The sequence below is a fragment of the Rhinopithecus roxellana genome, chromosome 3 (assembly GCF_007565055.1).
Source record: "Rhinopithecus roxellana isolate Shanxi Qingling chromosome 3, ASM756505v1, whole genome shotgun sequence".
Taxonomy (NCBI): Eukaryota; Metazoa; Chordata; class Mammalia; order Primates; family Cercopithecidae; genus Rhinopithecus; species Rhinopithecus roxellana.
The window spans coordinates 27,329,154-27,347,216 of NC_044551.1; the positions used below are offsets into that span (position 1 = coordinate 27,329,154).

General features: G+C 39.6%; 1 protein-coding gene across 2 annotated transcripts in view; it reads left to right on the forward strand.

Annotated features, from left to right (window-relative positions):
- Positions 1-14,848, forward strand: part of EFNA5 (ephrin A5) — a 294,485-nt gene extending 279,637 nt beyond the window's left edge. Inside the window, exons 3-5 of one of the 2 annotated variants that reach the window (XM_010353558.2) lie at positions 3,664-3,729; positions 4,119-4,199; positions 10,362-14,848. In XM_010353558.2, coding sequence (XP_010351860.1) covers positions 3,664-3,729; positions 4,119-4,199; positions 10,362-10,483 — 269 coding nt within the window. In that variant the 3' untranslated portion in view covers positions 10,484-14,848. The remainder of the gene's footprint in view (positions 1-3,663; positions 3,730-4,118; positions 4,200-10,361) is intronic. The other variant, XM_030927816.1, reaches the window with a different exon arrangement.
- Positions 14,849-18,063: the final 3,215 nt, after the last annotated feature.

Below are 18,063 nucleotides of genomic sequence, written 5' to 3' on the forward strand. Positions count from 1 at the left end.
AAATGTCTTCTGTCCCAGTTGCTGCTGGTTAGCTTCTGGAGGACCTGTGAAGCCTCTGATAAACATGTCTGGTACACACTCTTGCTCCCTGCCCAGAGCTGCACTGGCTCTTCATGTAAACCTCAGTTGTCACGTGGATCCCTCCAGGTACCCTAAACTGTGGTTCATATTTATGTCCCAGCTTGAAGAAGCACAACACAAGGGCAGGGACAGTTTGAAATCTTATATCTCTTCACATACACAGCACCTAATAAAGAAGCTGATACATAGTAGGCATTTTATTTTATTTATTTATTTTTGATACAGAGTCTAGCTCTGTTGCTGGGCTGGAGTACAGTAGCTCAATCTCGGCTCACTGCAACCTCCGCCTCCTGGACTCAAGCAATTCTCATGCCTCAGCCTCCCGAGTAGCTGGGATTATAAGTGTGTGCCACCATGCCCGGCTAATTTTTGCATTTTTAGTAGAGACAGAGTTTTGCCAAGTTGGCCAGGCTGGTCTCAATCTCCTGGCCTTAAGTGATCCATCCACCTTGGCCTCCTACAGTGTTAGGATTGTAGGCGTGAACCACTGCACCCAGCCCATAGCAGGCATTTTAAAAGCATTTGAAATGGTAGATGAAGCTGCAGTAATATGTAATGGATTTTTATAATTATTCACTATCAACTTTCAACATCAACTATTCATTTTCTAAGGAAAGCAGCACAAGAAGTTATATATAGTGAATATAATTTATGTGTATAAATTTATATATATTTATGTATATAATTTATGTATGAAATGCTTACATATTTGCTTTTAACTAAGATAAAGTTGACTTTTAACTAAGACAAAGTGATGTATCTCTAGAGCCATAAGGATTAATACTACCTGCCTCCTGACAAAAACAAGGCATGTTTTAAGATTTTACTCCCTCATTTCCATCCTCTGCTCTATCTATTGCTCATAAATTGATCCTGAGATTTTCTTTATAAGTTTAGTAGTGGGAATATTATATGTTTCAATTCCTCTGTTATGTTTTGTTTTTAGTGCTCAGTCCTCTGCCTTTTGCTTATTGTGATTCGTAATGCACTTATATCTTCAAATAGTACTAATAATTAATCATCTGTATATTTAAGTTGGTATAAGGTCATCCTTTGTCAGCCAGGAAGTGTGTGGTGAAAGAACCTTGAGCATAACATAGAGGAAAACCATACTCTCACTTTATTAAACCTTACATTAAAAAAATAGAGTTTTGATAGTATATGGGAAAAGTTTTCATCTTCTTGGATTTTTTGTTTGTTTTTCAAGGTGTTAAATAAGAAACCCAAGTTATACTGAGCTAGTAAGGCACACTTCTCAGGTTGTCTTGAAGGGTTAGGAGTTTACTCCTTGAGCTCAGGCCAGTGATGCAGTGATGATAGAGTCAATCCATGGCGTGCAATCTGTGTTGTGTACTCACATATCACATTGTATGCTAATATTCCTTGTTCATAAATTTTTCTAAGGATTAGAGTATAATAGTCAAACAGTATCACAAGGCATCAGTCACATTTTCTGGTGATAGAAAATGAGGAAGTAATGGGGCAGGTTGTTAGGGAAGAGGTTTTTATTTTATGTGTCATATAAATACAAATACATTCGATATTTTTAATTCACAGAAGTATGTAGCACATCCACTAGCTAAGACTATGTCCCTCCTTGAGAGCTCATGAGAGAACTCTCCAGTTTTTTCCTGGATGGCTTATCATTTGCTGTTTAGTTATTCCCATGTGCCCTACAATAATTTTCATGTCCTGGATTTATTTCTCCTAAATACAAATCTGAAAGACCTGTACTCAATCCAAGAAGCTCCTCCCTAAACCAATTAAGCATTTGATTTTGTCTTCACCCTGTTTATCTAGCAGTATCATCTGTAAAGTCAGTTATTTGCATGTAGCAAATCAAGTTCACGAGGCTTGAAGTGAGTTCATCTCAGCTCAGAAATTCATAGAACAGCAGTGTGAACATCCATGTGTCACTTTTTTCACACTAACTCTCATGAATAAGACATATACTCCCTCAAGAACCCGTGGTTTTCCTAATGAATTGGAGTCACCTATGTGTACTGTATTTGCGACATGCACATTTGCAGTTGAGGTCCACAGGAAGGACACCGTTTCCTGGATCAAACCGCAGAGTGCAAATATTGTGCCCTAAATAACACACTAGTTACTGTAAATGTCAGTAGAGGGAGTTTTTCTGACTTTGATTTAATGAAAGCCTACAGCAAAGCCAGCTGTTAGCACTTCTTAACTGCTTGTCAGAGCAATCAGGGGAGATAGGGAGGACCAAAAACACTTTTTCTCTATACTTTTGTTTTAAAATTAAAGTAGTTTTCAACAGGTGTTGAATAGGGACACTGGAGGCTCTATACTACTTGACATTATTTAGTTGGTGAATTTAGTTCTCCTCCAGGAGGGTTACTTGGATCTAGAATTACATAAGGAGATTGTATAAAATGTGTTTGCAAGTTTGTATATTGAATCCTGTCACCTGCAAAAGAAGCATTTTTGTGTTCTGGGCTCCCCATGAGGAATAATTTAAAAATAAAGGAGAGAGAAGACACACCAAATGCCAATCCCTCGCTTTGTCACTTTGGGTATTGCCAAACTAATTGTAAGCCATGTGTGATTTGATGGATGTCATCTGCTTTTTCTGAACAAAGAAACCACTTGAAGCAAACACATAGGGAGGAAAGTATGCGACGCTTGTTTCTGTAATTTTTTTCATTTCTAGAATGCATTAGTAAATACATGTGGTTGTGAAGGGCCTTACTGCCCTTGGAAATTCCTTTGACATTTTGCTGTGTGTACAGAGGGGAGATAATCTTTCAACCGTGGGGAAAGTTTACAGTCTTATTATCTTGAAGAGGAGAAGAAAGTTTCTTCCTCAAGTGATTTATAACCTGAAACATGCTGTCATGTTTTGGTAAGCCCACTTTATTAATTCCATCCTTCTCTGTGGCAAATTAAAAAAAAAAAATACATGTACCATTGCAACACAGTACTTTCTCAATAGCACATTGTACTTATAATAGCATGATGGAAGTTACGGGCTTGGGTTAGTCATATAGAATGCAGAGCCAAGTTCTGAGTAAAACTTCTAATTGAATTACCTGCAAAAGCACTGACAGACAAGCTTTCAGGACGGACAAAGCTCTGCTTTCCCGAGCAGAAATAGGTCACGTTTAAGTCTGCCTTGTAACTCTCTGTTATTGGTTTTTGCCGGCACTTTCAGCTCGTGCCTCTGTTGGGCCCCTTTTCCTGCAGCAGAGGAAGAGCAGCTCTGTGAAAGCCAGAGGGCTCACACATTATCCTCTCGATTTAGAGAAAATTGATAACAGATCAAGTTAAATGGAAGAGCCTTTGAAATAAAAATCCAAAGTATTTCTTCACAGATTACTCAGATTCTTGCATGATTCTTTTATTGTATTGAAAAGAGAAGATCAGGATATGAAAGTAGCCTTTCTGTAGCAGTGAGACCTGAAAAGTACTGTTTGTTTTAATTTGGGGGAAGAATTAGAGAAAGTTCCTGTTGTTCAAATCAGGAAAGAATTTATTGTCCATCATGTGTATGTGAAAATGAAGAGTAATATGTTGTTGTTCTCTTCTTTCTCTCCTGCTCTCTCTCTGTGTTATCCACAGCCTCTGCAATCCCAGATAATGGAAGAAGGTCCTGTCTAAAGCTCAAAGTCTTTGTGAGACCGACAAGTAAGTTCACTAGAATGAGCTTCAGAGGGTGGCTTCACTGCGCATGCTTTATTGTGTGGTCTGGTTCACAGCGGTGAAACTTTTTTTACTGTTAAATCTTGTGTGGTATCTGTTTTGTATATCAACATTCATATTTTAGTTTTCATCATATTTTTTCTCATTCTTCATGATGCTTTTACTTAAGTACACAGCAGTTGCTAACTTGTTGTTTCTTAGACTGTTGTACATGCAGAGCAAATGGGAACAATATTGGCATTTAGAACATGCCATTGATTGCAAAACAATCTTTACATAAAAAAAGAAAAAAAGGAGAGAGAAAAAAGAAAGAAATGGGAGTTTAAGGGTGTCTTCACTAACATATTTGGCTGTTATCTCTATTTTTGTTATAGATAGCTGTATGAAAACTATAGGTGTTCATGATCGTGTTTTCGATGTTAACGACAAAGTAGAAAATTCATTAGAACCAGCAGGTTAGTATGCTTAGAGAATCTCTTTTAACAAATGCATCTATTTCTCTGGTGCTTCAGTATTTTTTTCCTTTCTTCCTCTCTGCATGTTTGCATGGTATAGTTGTTGTTCTGCTTTTGCTCATTGCTAGCGATGCTAATATGACTTATATTCTACCTCATTCCTCCAGTATCTTTGTGTAATGCATGTTAGATAAAATAAAACTTTTCTTTTTGGAATGGGTTTGAGCTAATGCAGTATCTTAATATAGAAGCCCCATCAGAATGCTAAAATCTCACTGCCTTTTACCATATCCTCAGAGCATGCTAGTGAATCACTGTGAATATTAAAGGTTCTGTTTTCATATGAGACACAAAACATTTCTATTGTATATGTTCGTAAAATTTTATTTTTTATGTCCAAATCTATAGATAAAAGTAATAAGACTATTGCACAAAATAGAAACTAATTCAACATACTTAGTTTTCTCTAAAAATTTACATGCATCATTGAACTGACCTAAGGAACTTTATTTTATTTAAATATTATTTCAGCTATTGTCAATAGTAATTGGTCTAGAGAAGTATAATCACATTGCCACCACAAATTCACACATCTCTTGCTGCCACAAATGTACCAGTAGCCTGTTGAGCCAAATGTGATCCTTGATTACCGAGGCAAAATAAGTTTTAAGGATAAATAAAATTTTTCTACTATTGACTTCCACACTCCTAACGTTTCCCATAACTAAAGAAAAAAAAAAAAAATCCACCAAAGCACTCATTGAGGCATTTAGTCTGTCGCATACTATGGATAATGAGAACATGTAAACTATTCATTTGGTTATCAATTCAGTCTGGCCATTTAATGAAACTAGATTAACTGGGAGGAGTGGTTGCCCTCTGCCAATTGCTTATGGAGAAGTGTGCCTGGAGGTGCTGTGTGTTCCCTTCCTCTGTGGTGTCCTCTTCTCCCCTACCTGCTCCAGATCTTCACTGGTTTCCTTACCCATCTCCCTTGATCATCTCAAAGCTTAAGGGAAATAAATTTTTTTCCTCTTCATGGAGAGATTTGAGCCCCCTTATGTAAATGGGGATTTTTTTTTTTTTTTTTTTTTTTTTGTCTTTTTTTAGTAGAATTTCTCTTCCTTATGGTCCTAGAAACTAACGGGCATTGAGGTCCACTTTTTCCTCCAATGTTGTAACCAGGACTGCACAGTCAATGAGCCTTAGGGAAACTTACCCTGAGTAAATGCTGTGCCTCAGGACATACAATAGCTTTCCCGTTATAACTGACAGAAAGAGTTAGAGCTTTTTCCCTGAAGCATTCTTGTTTTTCTAAGGCAGGCATCTCACCCAGAGCGCAAATGAGAGGTGTGTACAATGAGTTCTCCGAGGTCTTAGTGGCTCCCCAGGGATCAGTTAGCTGCTTTAGAAAGTTTTAAGGAATGAATGCTGATATGAAGACATTTTAATTGTGTCCTGGAAATCTGGAGCCATGACTTTGGCTTCTTAAGGTACCAGAGTCCTCACAAGCTTAGGGACTTGGGCCATCAGAGGATCTACAAGTTACTCAGTATCTCCCTCAACAACCCCAGAGTCTACACTCTTCCTTCTGTGACTGAGGAGACTCACCCGTGCCACATTGCTGATTAGATACATCCAGCTTTAATACTCAGATCTTCTGACTCCTATTCCAATATTAGTATCAAAGTAGTAGTCTTTTACCATTGCTAGAGGTATGTTCACAAAGAGGACTTAAGTCTCTTGGCTTTGTTAAGAAGCCACAAGAAGAATGAGCAGCGTGTTCTAAACAAAAATTACCCAGGATTATGATCTATTGATACACATTGTACATAATGTAGGCATATCTTTCCCATGGTTTTTTTTTTTTTTTTTTTTTTCCAGAGAATCTCCACTGCCTGTCTACAGCATAGAAGGCTGCTTAGATACCTAACAGATTGCATATTTTTCTCTGGTAATGAAAAGGCACATGGAGGACCATCCTGCCATTAGGAAAATTACCTTTGAATTCCACTAACGATACAATGCAAGATATTAAGATGCCTTCGTGCATGAACATATGTCACTGTCTTTGGGGAAACAACGTTTTTTTTTTTTCACTGAACAGTTAAAATGCACAATGGCCCCAAATTGATGGACATATAACTGCTGGAAGTTTGCAAAAGTTTGGCAGAATGTAGTTCAGTGTGTGCATACGTGCGCTGGGGAGTAGAGCGTAGATGTACATGCAGGAAAAGCTCCTTGAGTCAGTCAGAGCTATGTTTTAAGGGCTTGCTGGTGAGCATCTTCACTAACAAAGTGAGACAAGGTTGAGCCACAATTCCTGGCAATAAGAAAACAATAAGGAGTGAGACACTGTGCCTCACACCTATAATCCCAGCAATTTGAGAGGCTGAGATGGGTGGATTGCTTGAGGCTAAGAATTTGAGGCCAACCTGGACAACACTGTGAGACCTTGTCTTTCCAAAAAAAAAAAAAAAAAAGAAGTGGTGTGTGTGCCTGTAGTCTCAGCTACTTGGGAGACTGAGGTGGGAGGACTGCTTAAGCCCAGGAGTTTGAGGCTACAGTGAGCTATGATCATGCCACTGTACTCCATCCTGGGTGACAGAGCAAGATTCTGTCTCTAAGAAGAGAGAGGAAGTCTCGTCAGATTTGCAATTCTTCCCCACTGTGTCAAACCACTGAATGAAAGAGTATTTGCCTTCCCCCAGCTCCGGGTGTAGACCCAGTCTTTATGAACCCAGCAAGTCTGAAAGGATTCCACTGCATGATCTCAGCGATGTGTACTAATTCACCTGTCTTTGGAATGTATTTGTCTTTTTTGTTTGCTTGCACACTCTGCCTGCCAGTTTCCTATCATCAGGGATGCAGGATGATCTCAGGGCAGACATATGCCACATAACATGCTCCAAAATATCGCTAGTGTTCTCTCCATTAACCATTGAAACCCCCATGTTGTGGAATCCTGTAGCCAGGAGGCAAAACTTGATTTAGCTTCTGAAGAGGAACATTTTCTTCTTCCAAGCCCGTGTTACAAGTGTTAGAAATTCTCTCATATTTAGGTGTAGTTTTCATTGGGATAGATTTTGCCTATGAATTCCTTCTTAGAATTCTGAAATTGCTCAGATTTGCCCAAATGACAGCCAGTTTCTCATTTCACTTTTGGGGGCTGTAGAATTTCCCAACATTGGGAACCTGTTTTAATCAAAGGATGCTTTGTGGAATCCCGAATGAGGAACAGCATGTTGCAGGAAGAAGAGAAGAATCCTGATGCCCTAATGGGACTGATTTTCCTTTTGTGGGGCAGGAAGATATATATTCGTTGGGTGCTTATAAAAGGTTAATTCCAAAGATTGTGTATGATTAAAGGACTGAAAGGCCCACTTAGCCTCATACTTCACTTAGATGAAAAACAAAAGCCTTTCTCTCCATTACCCTGTAAGACCTATTCCCTGTGTCTTGTGCTGAGTGGACCTGGAATAATGGATAGCCCTCACTGTGTACCTAGAAGGGACTAGGGTGGTGATGAAGGGGTTCACACCGAAGATCTAAGTGCTAGCTGGGTACCTTTAACAGTACACTTGTAAACTATACAAGGAGAAGGATTGGGTAATATTCTAGTAAAAATAAGATAGAGAGGAATCCAATAGATGATGCAATTTCAGGTATTTAAATATGTGATATTGTGAAATGAACTCTGGAATCCTCAGGGTTTATGGTTATTTCACAATTAAGCCTGAAGTGCTCCATTGTTTTGATTGACAACATATTGGTGCTCTTAAGAAAGTGATTTGGATTTTAATTTCAGGGCTATTAAGGGCCTTTACTTCTACTTCCTGTTAACTACAGATTTAATTAATACACTTGCAAGGCTGAAAAAGAGCAGAGAATAGAGGAGAGTCTGAAGGTATTTGGCCACATTGTGGAGGACTTTATATATTTTTTTTCTGCATCCATTTATCTTCCCATCTTGCTTCCTAACCTTTTCTAGTCTCCTAGGCTAAAATCACTCCATGTAGATTCGCTAAGGTCCAGGAAAGGGGAGCAAATTTGACAAGGGGATGCAACAGCTTTTATTCGAGGGGAGGCTAAAATGATAAGAGCACTCCAGGGCAGGAGACTCAACACTGAGAAGACCTTTCTCATTGGGAATGGATGTGATGGACAGAAACATCCCAAACGAGCATATCTGAAGCAGAAGTCAGCCTGTGAACCTGAAAAGTGGTTACTTTAGCACAAATGTTAAGGAGTGTGATTCTACCCAGTGAACTAAAAGCACCCTTATTGTGACACATGTGGTAGGAAAATATAAATGAGTTTAAAATAATGGTTAGTTAACCCATTAAGGGGTTTGAGGTGGCCCCATCCAGGGTATTTAGGGATTATCCTTTGAGGTCAATATAATTGTAAACAACCACTAGAGCCTTGTTACCATTCTCTCTGACCCTTGAGCAATTCCCAGATGGCAACTGCTGAACACCTACAGGAAGTTACCCTGATGCTGAGATAAAATTTGCACAGGGACTCACTATTGGCCCCCAAAATGTGTTATTCAGAGATCCTTAGTCTAAAAGCACAAGTGGCCAGGTATGGTGACTCCTGCCTAAAATCCCAATCCTTTGGGAGGCCAAGGGAGGAGGTTGGTTGAGGCTAAGAGTTTGAGACCAGCCTGGGAAGCAAAGCAAAACCCTGTCTCTCTAAAAATTTTTTAAATTAGCCAGGCATGGTGGTTCACACCTGGAGTCCCAGCTGCTCGGGAGGTTGAGGCAGAAGGATTGCTTGAGCCCAGGAGGTCAAGACTACAGTGAGCTGTGATTGGGCCACTGCACTCCAGTCTGAGCAACAGAGCAAGACCTTACCTCTCAAAAACATTGATTAATTTAATTTAATTAACAGTTAAGAAAAGCATAAGTTAGACCAGGTGGAAAGAAGAAGACAGGCAGCCCTGGAGCAGAGCATGGCTCCTAGGCAAGCCTCCAACCTCTCTTTGGTACTAATTGCTGCACAGTTCCCATTTTGAAGTTAAGCCTGTTAATCATGCAGATCAGGAAGGCTATCCAAAGTCAGAGGCAGCCTCAGTAGAACACTTTATAGCTAAATAAAAGAAGCTTAACTCACTTAATCCATTTTATTTAGAGGAAAATTTGCATCCACGCTGATAATTTATGTGCCAAGCTTCAACCCGATAAAAATAGTCAAGTTCAAGTAATTTAATCTTAGAAATACAGGGTTTGTAATAGAAATAGCACCATAGGCCGGGCGCGGTGGCTCAAGCCTGTAATCCCAGCACTTTGGGAGGCCGAGACGGGCGGATCACGAGGTCAGGAGTTTGAGACCATCCTGGCTAACGGTGAAACCCCGTCTCTACTAAAAAACACAAAAAAAACCAGCCGGGCGAGGTGGCGGGCGCCTGTGGTCCCAGCTACTCGGGAGGCTGAGGCAGGAGAATGGCGTAAACCCGGGAAGCGGAGCTTGCAGTGAGCTGAGATCCGGCCACTGCACTCCAGTCCGAGCGACAGAGCGAGACTCCGTCTCAAAAAAAAAAAAAAAAAAGAAAAAAGAAAAAGAAATAGCACCATAATTGACACCTAATTGTAGGCAAACTAGTGGGCATAGATTTATTGAAGTTTACTAGGCATGATGTATAGTTTATCCAAAAAGCTGTTGTTTTGGCATTTAGTTTCTCATGTTTGAAAATTCGTCTAGGCATCCAACAACCAGGCAATCAACACTAATCCTATGAAACAGCTAAAAGAAGGGAAATGGGCAGTGCATTCTGCCCCACCCCCACCAACATGTCAGTTGCCTGCTTGTGACATCTTAGGTTTCAAAGGTACATTCAGATATCTGAAATTTGTGCAAGGCGTATCTGACTGCTGGCTAACCAAAGCAGCTCATGTGCCAAAGGTTACAGTGTATGCATAATTTTTCCCTTCAATTTTTAAGGAAAGTATTAATATTGCTGAGAAAGTCCAATTTTCTTTGCTGCTTCTTTGTTTGCTGTAAATAATGAGTGATTATGCAGACATGAAAGTCAATGGTGGCACAAGGTTCATTACCCTACTTTGCAGAGGGTGGCGAGGTCTGTTAACAGCAGGCTGCTGCAAAAGAGTTATTAAGGATGTGAAATCTCATTGGAATGTGTGCTTTCTATTTGAACAGATGACACCGTACATGAGTCAGCCGAGCCATCCCGCGGCGAGAACGCGGCACAGACACCAAGGATACCCAGCCGCCTTTTGGCAATCCTACTGTTCCTCCTGGCGATGCTTTTGACATTATAGCACAGTCTCCTCCCGTCACTTGTCACAGAAAACATCAGGGTCTTGGAACACCAGAGATCCACCTAACTGCTCATCCTAAGAAGGGACTTGTTATTGGGTTTTGGCAGATGTCAGATTTTTGTTTTCTTTCTTTCAGCCTGAATTCTAAGCAACAACTTGGGGCTGGGGGCCTAAACTTGTTCCTGCCTCCCTCACCCCACCCCACCCCCAGCCCTGGCCCCTGACTTCTCTCGCCCCTCCCAAATTAAATGGACTCCAGATGAAAATGCCAAATTGTCATAGTGACACCAGTGGTTCGTCAGCTCCTGTGCATTCTCCTCTAAGAACTCACCTCCGTTAGCGCACTGTGTCAGCGGTCTATGGACAAGGAAGAGTAGTGGCAGATGCAGCCAGCGCTGGCTAGGCCCGGGAGGATTTTGCTCTCCTATACAATATTTATGCCTTCTCATTCAGAACTGTAAGATGATCGCGCAGGGCATCATGTCACCATGTCAGGTCCAGAGGGGAGGTATTAAGAATAGATATAATATTACACCATTTCCTGTAGGAGTGTATAAATGAACAGGCTTCTAAAAGGTTGAGACACTGGGTTTTTTTTTTTTTTAATATGACTGTCTTAAAGCATTCTTGACAGCAAAACTTGTGCTCTCTAAAAGAAGCCTTTTTTTTTTTTCTAGGAGGCAGGTTGGGTGTGGAATGCTAATACAGAGCAGGTGTGAAAACAGAGAAAACTACAGGTTTGCTGGGGGTGTGTATGTGTGGGTGCCTCTAATTATTTTGGTGACTGGGCAGTGCACACCAGATATTTTTTCTTTGAATACAGATCACCATGGTGCTACAACTTTTTTTTTTTTTTTAAGAAACTCAAAGAGGCATTTTTATGAATAAAGTGACCTTCCCCAAGGCTGACAAGCCAGGGTTGATGAGTGCATAGTGGAATAGCTTTGGATGCTCCTCTGGGGGATGACGTATACCAAGGAGAGGACCGCAGTGGCCAGAGGAGACATGATTTGGCTTTGCTGGAGCGCCAGTGTGCTGTGGCCTTTCCCCGCCTCCCACCCTAGTACCCACGTTTTGCTCCACACTCCATGACCGCAGGGGCTCGGACACAAACCCCTGTCACCAGGAGAGTCAGTCAGCATGACTTGGGAGGGCTAAAGGGAAATTTGGAAATAAAATTCCAAAGTTTGGAGTAAAAATATTCAAGTGTTGATTTTACATTCTTTCCCTTTCTGGCACAGCCTAAAGCATAGGGGGAACATGTGTTTATCTGTGGGAGATAAACAAGATGGAGTCCCAAAGACTTTAACAAAATATTTTTTTAAAAATCCACTAGAATAGAAAATACATTATTTAGATATACTTTATGCTGAGAGTGAGTATATATGCTTGTCCTATTTAAACTTGTGAGAAAAACTGGTATCCCTTGATACATTTAGAAATATGGGGGCTATCTTGTTTCATTGTCGGGGTGGGGCAGAAGGAGAATAAATGCAGGATGACCCTGTTGAAGGAATCTTAGCATGGCCAACAGGGGACATTTCTAGTCAATTACCGGGAAATGCAAACCTTGGGGTTTCTACTGGTGGTGGGGCTGTCATGAACTTTAAAATCCAAAGCCTAGACAGGGAAAAGTGTTAGACCAATGGAAAAGCAATCCAACCTTTTTTTTTTTTTTTTTTTTTTTTTTTTTTTGCTATTGCACGACATGTCAACAGAAACCATGCCTTTCAAAGTAAGAAATGTGATGATCATGTTAAATGTGAAAAATTGAAAGCATTCCAGCAAAATAAGAATTTTTTATATCTTTGTTTTTTAAGATGCATATGTAAAAAAAAAAAGAGAAGGTCACGTTATGGACAGACTTCGTGAATGGGAATTTGCTTAGAATTGTGAGTAGTTCTGAATTAGAAAAGTATGTGAATGAAAGGCAGCTGTAAACGTATTGCACCCTGGAGAGTTGTACACATGTTGAAATGTAATCTGGGCTTACCTGATCCATTTGGAGTGGATGTCACTGCCGAATCTGTTCTCACATGGAACCATGTGCGTGGGGTTGCCAGCCTCACAGATACAATCAATCCTATTCCCCCCTGACATCAGGAACTCCTCTGGAGTGGCAGAGTCTTATCACAGAAGGCAGCCACCATTTCACCGAAACAAAAGTTCATGACATTCAATTCCTTTTTCCTTTATTTATATACTCAGTACTCTCAGTAATATCCAGAAATACTTTTTTTTAAAATTAATAGTTACAGGCTTGTTGGTCCAGTGGGATTTGGGTAGGGGGAGAAAGATACCTTCTAAATGCATCAATACAACCAAAATAATACTGCATGTTCTCTAACCACAAGGAAATCAAATGATCCTGTAATGATTCCAGTTAGTCATAACTACATTAGCAGTGCTAAAATCATTTTAGAAATGGTGACTTCTGTGGTTTTCCTAGCATTTGTCTCTAACAAATGGTGAAATAATTACTCATGGCCCTCTCTGCCATTGTCTTTCATTTTTTCACAGTGAAATTCGACCCCTTTATTTCACCATTCTGCCACTGCAAATTAAGTATAAAGAGAGTAGCAAGACTATCCACACCAGTAGACAGTATGCTTCTCTACTTATAAGTGATGTAATCATAGCTAATGCACTTGCCATGGAGTTTTCAAGATGATTGGTGTCAGACAGTTTTCATTTTGTTTAAAAAGTGTTGGTGGCCTTTTGTGGTGTTGTTACAATCCTCTGGGGGCTTAGGAGGATGTTGATGCAACTTTGTAGATGCTTTTAATTTCAAAAACAACTCAAAAGTCTGAAGGGCAGTCATAGCTGCCACTCAGCCCCAGTTAGTCAAACCCCAGTGACCTTTGCCCCTGGTTGCCAAGGGCTTTGCAACATGAAGCAGGGAAATAAGGATCTGTCTGTTTAGTGGATACCGTGTATCCTTTAATAGACCAGGTAACAGTTCGTGTTAGTTTAGACTATTGTTTTGTACTGTACTTTCTTGGGTGGCAGAGGAAAGAAAAGTAAAACATTAAAAAAAAAAAAAAAAAAAAAAAACTGCGTTCTTTAAATTCTGTATTATTAGCAACCTCTGTTGTATATAGTGTTTGATAATAAAGTATTAATTTGATTCTTATGTCTTTTGTAAGTGAGAACAATAGACTTTCAGGATACAAAACATGCATTGAGGCTTTGAAACATCCAATGTGTACCGTGGCTGAAAACAAGAGTCACAAGTGGCTGAGACACTGCTCCATACAGGACTCGCGTGTGGTCATTGCCCACCCAATCTTATGACTCCATCATCTTGGGACCTGGAACAACATGACTTTTTTGATCAATATTTTGTCCTCAGTGTTGTCAAGGTCTGATGTTGGAGCCCTGTGGCCCACCCTCCCTTCTCCACCAGCATGTTGGTTTGAAAAGGATAGGGAATTTAGAAACGGTTCTGTACTTTGGTTTGGTTTGGTTTTCTGTTTGTGATTGTTTTCATGGACTGTTTTATTTTTTCCCAGGAAGAGTCTTTATCAATATCATGTGCGGCTCGCTCATGGAAATGGTTGCAAACCAATCAGTGTAGGAAGGTTCAATGGGGCTGTTTCCCTCTCCGTGTCGTTGTGAAAGGAAGAGTCACACAGTACCTGTGGATTTTCAGGGACTCTGTTTTTCTCTGGTGCCTTAGCAACGGCAACAGCCATTTGTATTAGTTTCAAATAATTAGAAAAACAGTTTTCAACTCCTCCTTTCCATTCATTGCTCTCAGAGTTGTGGTCACTGACTTTTCTTTTGAAAACCACCTCCACCAACACCCCCGTTTGCCTACACCACCCCCCTTTTACTTTATATGTTTATTTTTTTTTTTTTGTCTCTTGCCTTCCTCCCACATTTTATTTCCCTTCAGAGCTGTGAATGGTCAGGTCTGTGTCTGGTTTGGCATCACTGAGTTTTTCCCATGCATTGGCCCCAGGGCTGCTAGGATGTGAGACAAATCTCCCTACAATGGGCTTGCTCCCATTGTCTGTACAGTTTAATAGATGCTGGCATGTCGGAGGTTACCCATGAGTCAAAATCCGCTTTCCATGCTTACTCTTGACACCCCATTGAAGCCACTCATTGTGTGTGCGTCTGAGTGTGAAGTCCAGCTCCGTGTGGTCCTGTGCTTGTACTGCCCTGCTTTGCAGTTCCTTTGCACTTACTCATCGAGTGCTGTTTTGAAATGCTGACATTATATAAACGTTAAAGAAAATGTAAAAAAAAAAAAAAAAATACTCACACACAAACAAACCCATACGATCTGTATTTGTATATACACGTGTCCGTACAAGTATACCTAAATAAAAATTAAAGATTTTCATCATTTTAATTGGATCCCTCCTTCTACTTCTTTGTTCCTTGAATGACGCCTTTATTTCAGGGGCTACTTGTACTCTGCTGATTTTTCAAAATCTTTGTGGACAGAAAAGATAATACAACATGCACAAGAGAAGGCCTGGGAAGCTCAAAGAATGCAGAGTTAGAAATGGCCGAGTATCTGGGCGCATTCCAGTTATTCTGATGAGAGAATAGTGAGATTTCAGCCTAGTCTCTGTATTTGAGCCTTAAAATAGGCACTATGACAAGCCCTGCATCCTAAAACGACTGTTAAATACAACAGGAGCTAAATACAAATTATATTCTGTTACTTTGCACGTAGTTTTTTCACCCCGTCAAGAAAAAGACCAAATAAGCATTTTCCCAGCAAATACTGGAAGAAGAAAAGAAACAATAAGAGTAATAATAATCACTTCAGTACTGCCCAAAGCCTCAATTCTCACAATCAAGGAAGAATTAACTTACTACCGTGTGACCTTAGGCAAGTCACACAATATCTTTGGGACTCAGTTTCCTTATCTGTAAATAACAAGGTTGTATAAGAGATTTGTTTGATTTTCTCAATTCTACCCTTTTGGGGCACTGCAAAGCCCATTTTACATCTATGTGATGTGAGTGTTTTTGTCTTTGATGATGACATTGCTATAAGCACAACTTGACAGTTTCATCTGTAAAAGAAAAAAGCATCAAATATCTGACATAATAGACACCTAATGCATTTCAAGACTTGGCTTTAATTACCCCATGTTAACATTAAACTCATTGAAAGCTTTTTATTATACTTAATTATTTGATAGGGCACTAAACACTAATTATAACTTACTGTAACCTTTTTTCGTTAATGAAGAATGACAGCTTTATAGAATGAGAAACAACTCACATTAAAAAATATGTACTGGACTACTTATATGACATTTTCAAACCAGAACAGCATTACGTTATCATTATCATCTTCACCATCATCATCAAAAGCATTTAAGTGATCATGACATTGTGCTCAGTGCTGTGCAAAATAATGTTTACAGTCTGTACTTCCAAAGCTTACAACATAAGGCAGACATTACGTGTAAGCATGACATGATAGTGATTTGTAGAGAAGAAATAAAATTCAAGCATTTATATTATACATATAATAGGAGAGGTAAATACTTTTTTTAAAAAACATATGTGAATGGGAAAAAGTTTGGGATTATAGATTAGTAAAATTGAGTTAAAGGAAATTACATTTAAAATAGTCAAGATGGGGTTAGGGACTTCTTAGAAAATAGAGCACTTGAGTTAAAAGCATTGTAGGCTTTAAGAGAGTGGAGAAATGCATGGCGTAAATTTTCATGTTAGCCACAGAGGCTACTGTAAAAATGTGAAAACCCATAGCACCATTTGAATGTCACTGAAGCAAATTATGGGTGTGTTGGTCCATAGAAATCACGCATTTCTTCCCCTAAGGAAGTAGGGGAAGTGAGGAGTAGATGACAATTTCAGATTCTGCTTTATAGAATAATCAGGTAGCTGCTCCTGAAACTGAGACTGTATCTACACCTAATTGTGAGATGTCTAGAACCTCATCGAGCGGGAAGGCTGGACACACACCCACACACAGATGAGGGAAATGGGATAAAATCCAGAAGATGCAAACTGTTGCACACTCTAATGGAAAGCTGACTGGACCAGAGATGGGACAATGAGCAGGGCTGCACGAACACACCTAATCTGGTAACAAAGCATTTGGAATGCTCAAGTAATCTAAGGTGTTACATAAAAAGAATCACAGGGAAAATGTTGGAATCTAGATGTCCATGCATGTGGTGACTAAAACACACATGTATGTACCTGAATGTCTTATAGGAATGTGTATAATCTAGGTGTCATTTTAAAAGTTCAGTATAATCCTGATGAATTGCTCACTGACCATTCTAACAGTTTCTTGAGAATTGTTTGCAAAACCATTTCTTAGAGATTGTTTGCAAAGATTAGTTTTGTATTCTGCTGATAACTATCCTTCAGGAAAGCAGTGGCAAAAAATGCTATGAAAAGCGTTATGATTTTTGCACATTCCCTTTGGAAAACAAGTATTTCTGAAAATCATTAGAAATAATTAATCTGGCCAATATTCTCCATCAGTTTTTATTTTGATACATTCTGCTATATTAAGTCATTCAGTGGTTAAATACATATGAGGGTCTATTTTTAAAATGGAGTTGTAACTGCTGGACTCTGTGAGCAGTACATTTGTATCAATTGCACGTCTTTGTTTTATACAGATGATAAATGTGCAAGATTAAAAAAAAAAAAAAGGAAATTGTATTGCCCAAGGAATTAGTCAAGGGCTTCACCAAGGGTTCATTTGGTTTGAGGGAGGTGATTAGCCAAGCCACTCTTTAAACAAATAGTATCTAATTAAAAACAGTGGGCTTGCTGAGAAATACAGCTTCCAGGTAAATTCCCTTTCCCCCTCCTCCTTTCCAAACAGAATGCAGTTTCTAAGCCCTTTTATACAGAGTTTCTGGAGCCACTCCTAGCACTGGAGAAAGGAAAAGGAGTAAAGGCCTCATGTTCAGCATATTCCAACATAATGACCCTTTCAACAATTTTCTTCAGAGATTGTCACACTCCCTTCCCAAGAACCTCAGTACATGCTGAGAGTAAAACATGATTTCACTACTTTTCATTAAAAATGGCCCTGTCTTTCTCTCTAAGTGTCCCATGAGTTCTGCCATCTCATTCCCAGGATGGCATTAGTTGGTGTTCATGCTGATGGCAGGTCAACAAGGCAGTGCTACCCACTTTAAATAAAAATAAGTTTCAGTTCCTCTTCTTGTCATCTGCTTTTCTGATCCAGGGTTTAATTCCTAAACATGTAGTTTTCTGTAATATTAATGAGAAAACCCTTTCTAGCTCCATAACCCTCATCATGACAGCCCTGGGAAGAAGAGGCCAGCACCAAGGCTACGGTAGGAACCTGGGAGGCCCTGACCGTTTAGGGTAAACGTACCTCGCTGAGGCTGTCAGTCTTTGTTAATTCAGAAGAATTCAATCTAGTGGGTGGCTCTCCAAGTCAATAACGCGCTTTAAAATACCCTGGATTTTAGTCATGATTATTCAAGCAAGAACTTTATGTCACTTGGTAACACATGGATGCTTGTAAATCTTGACAAGAAAACAAAAGGAGGGACAAAAAAAGTCTTGAAGAGAGATTACAATGGGAAAATAGA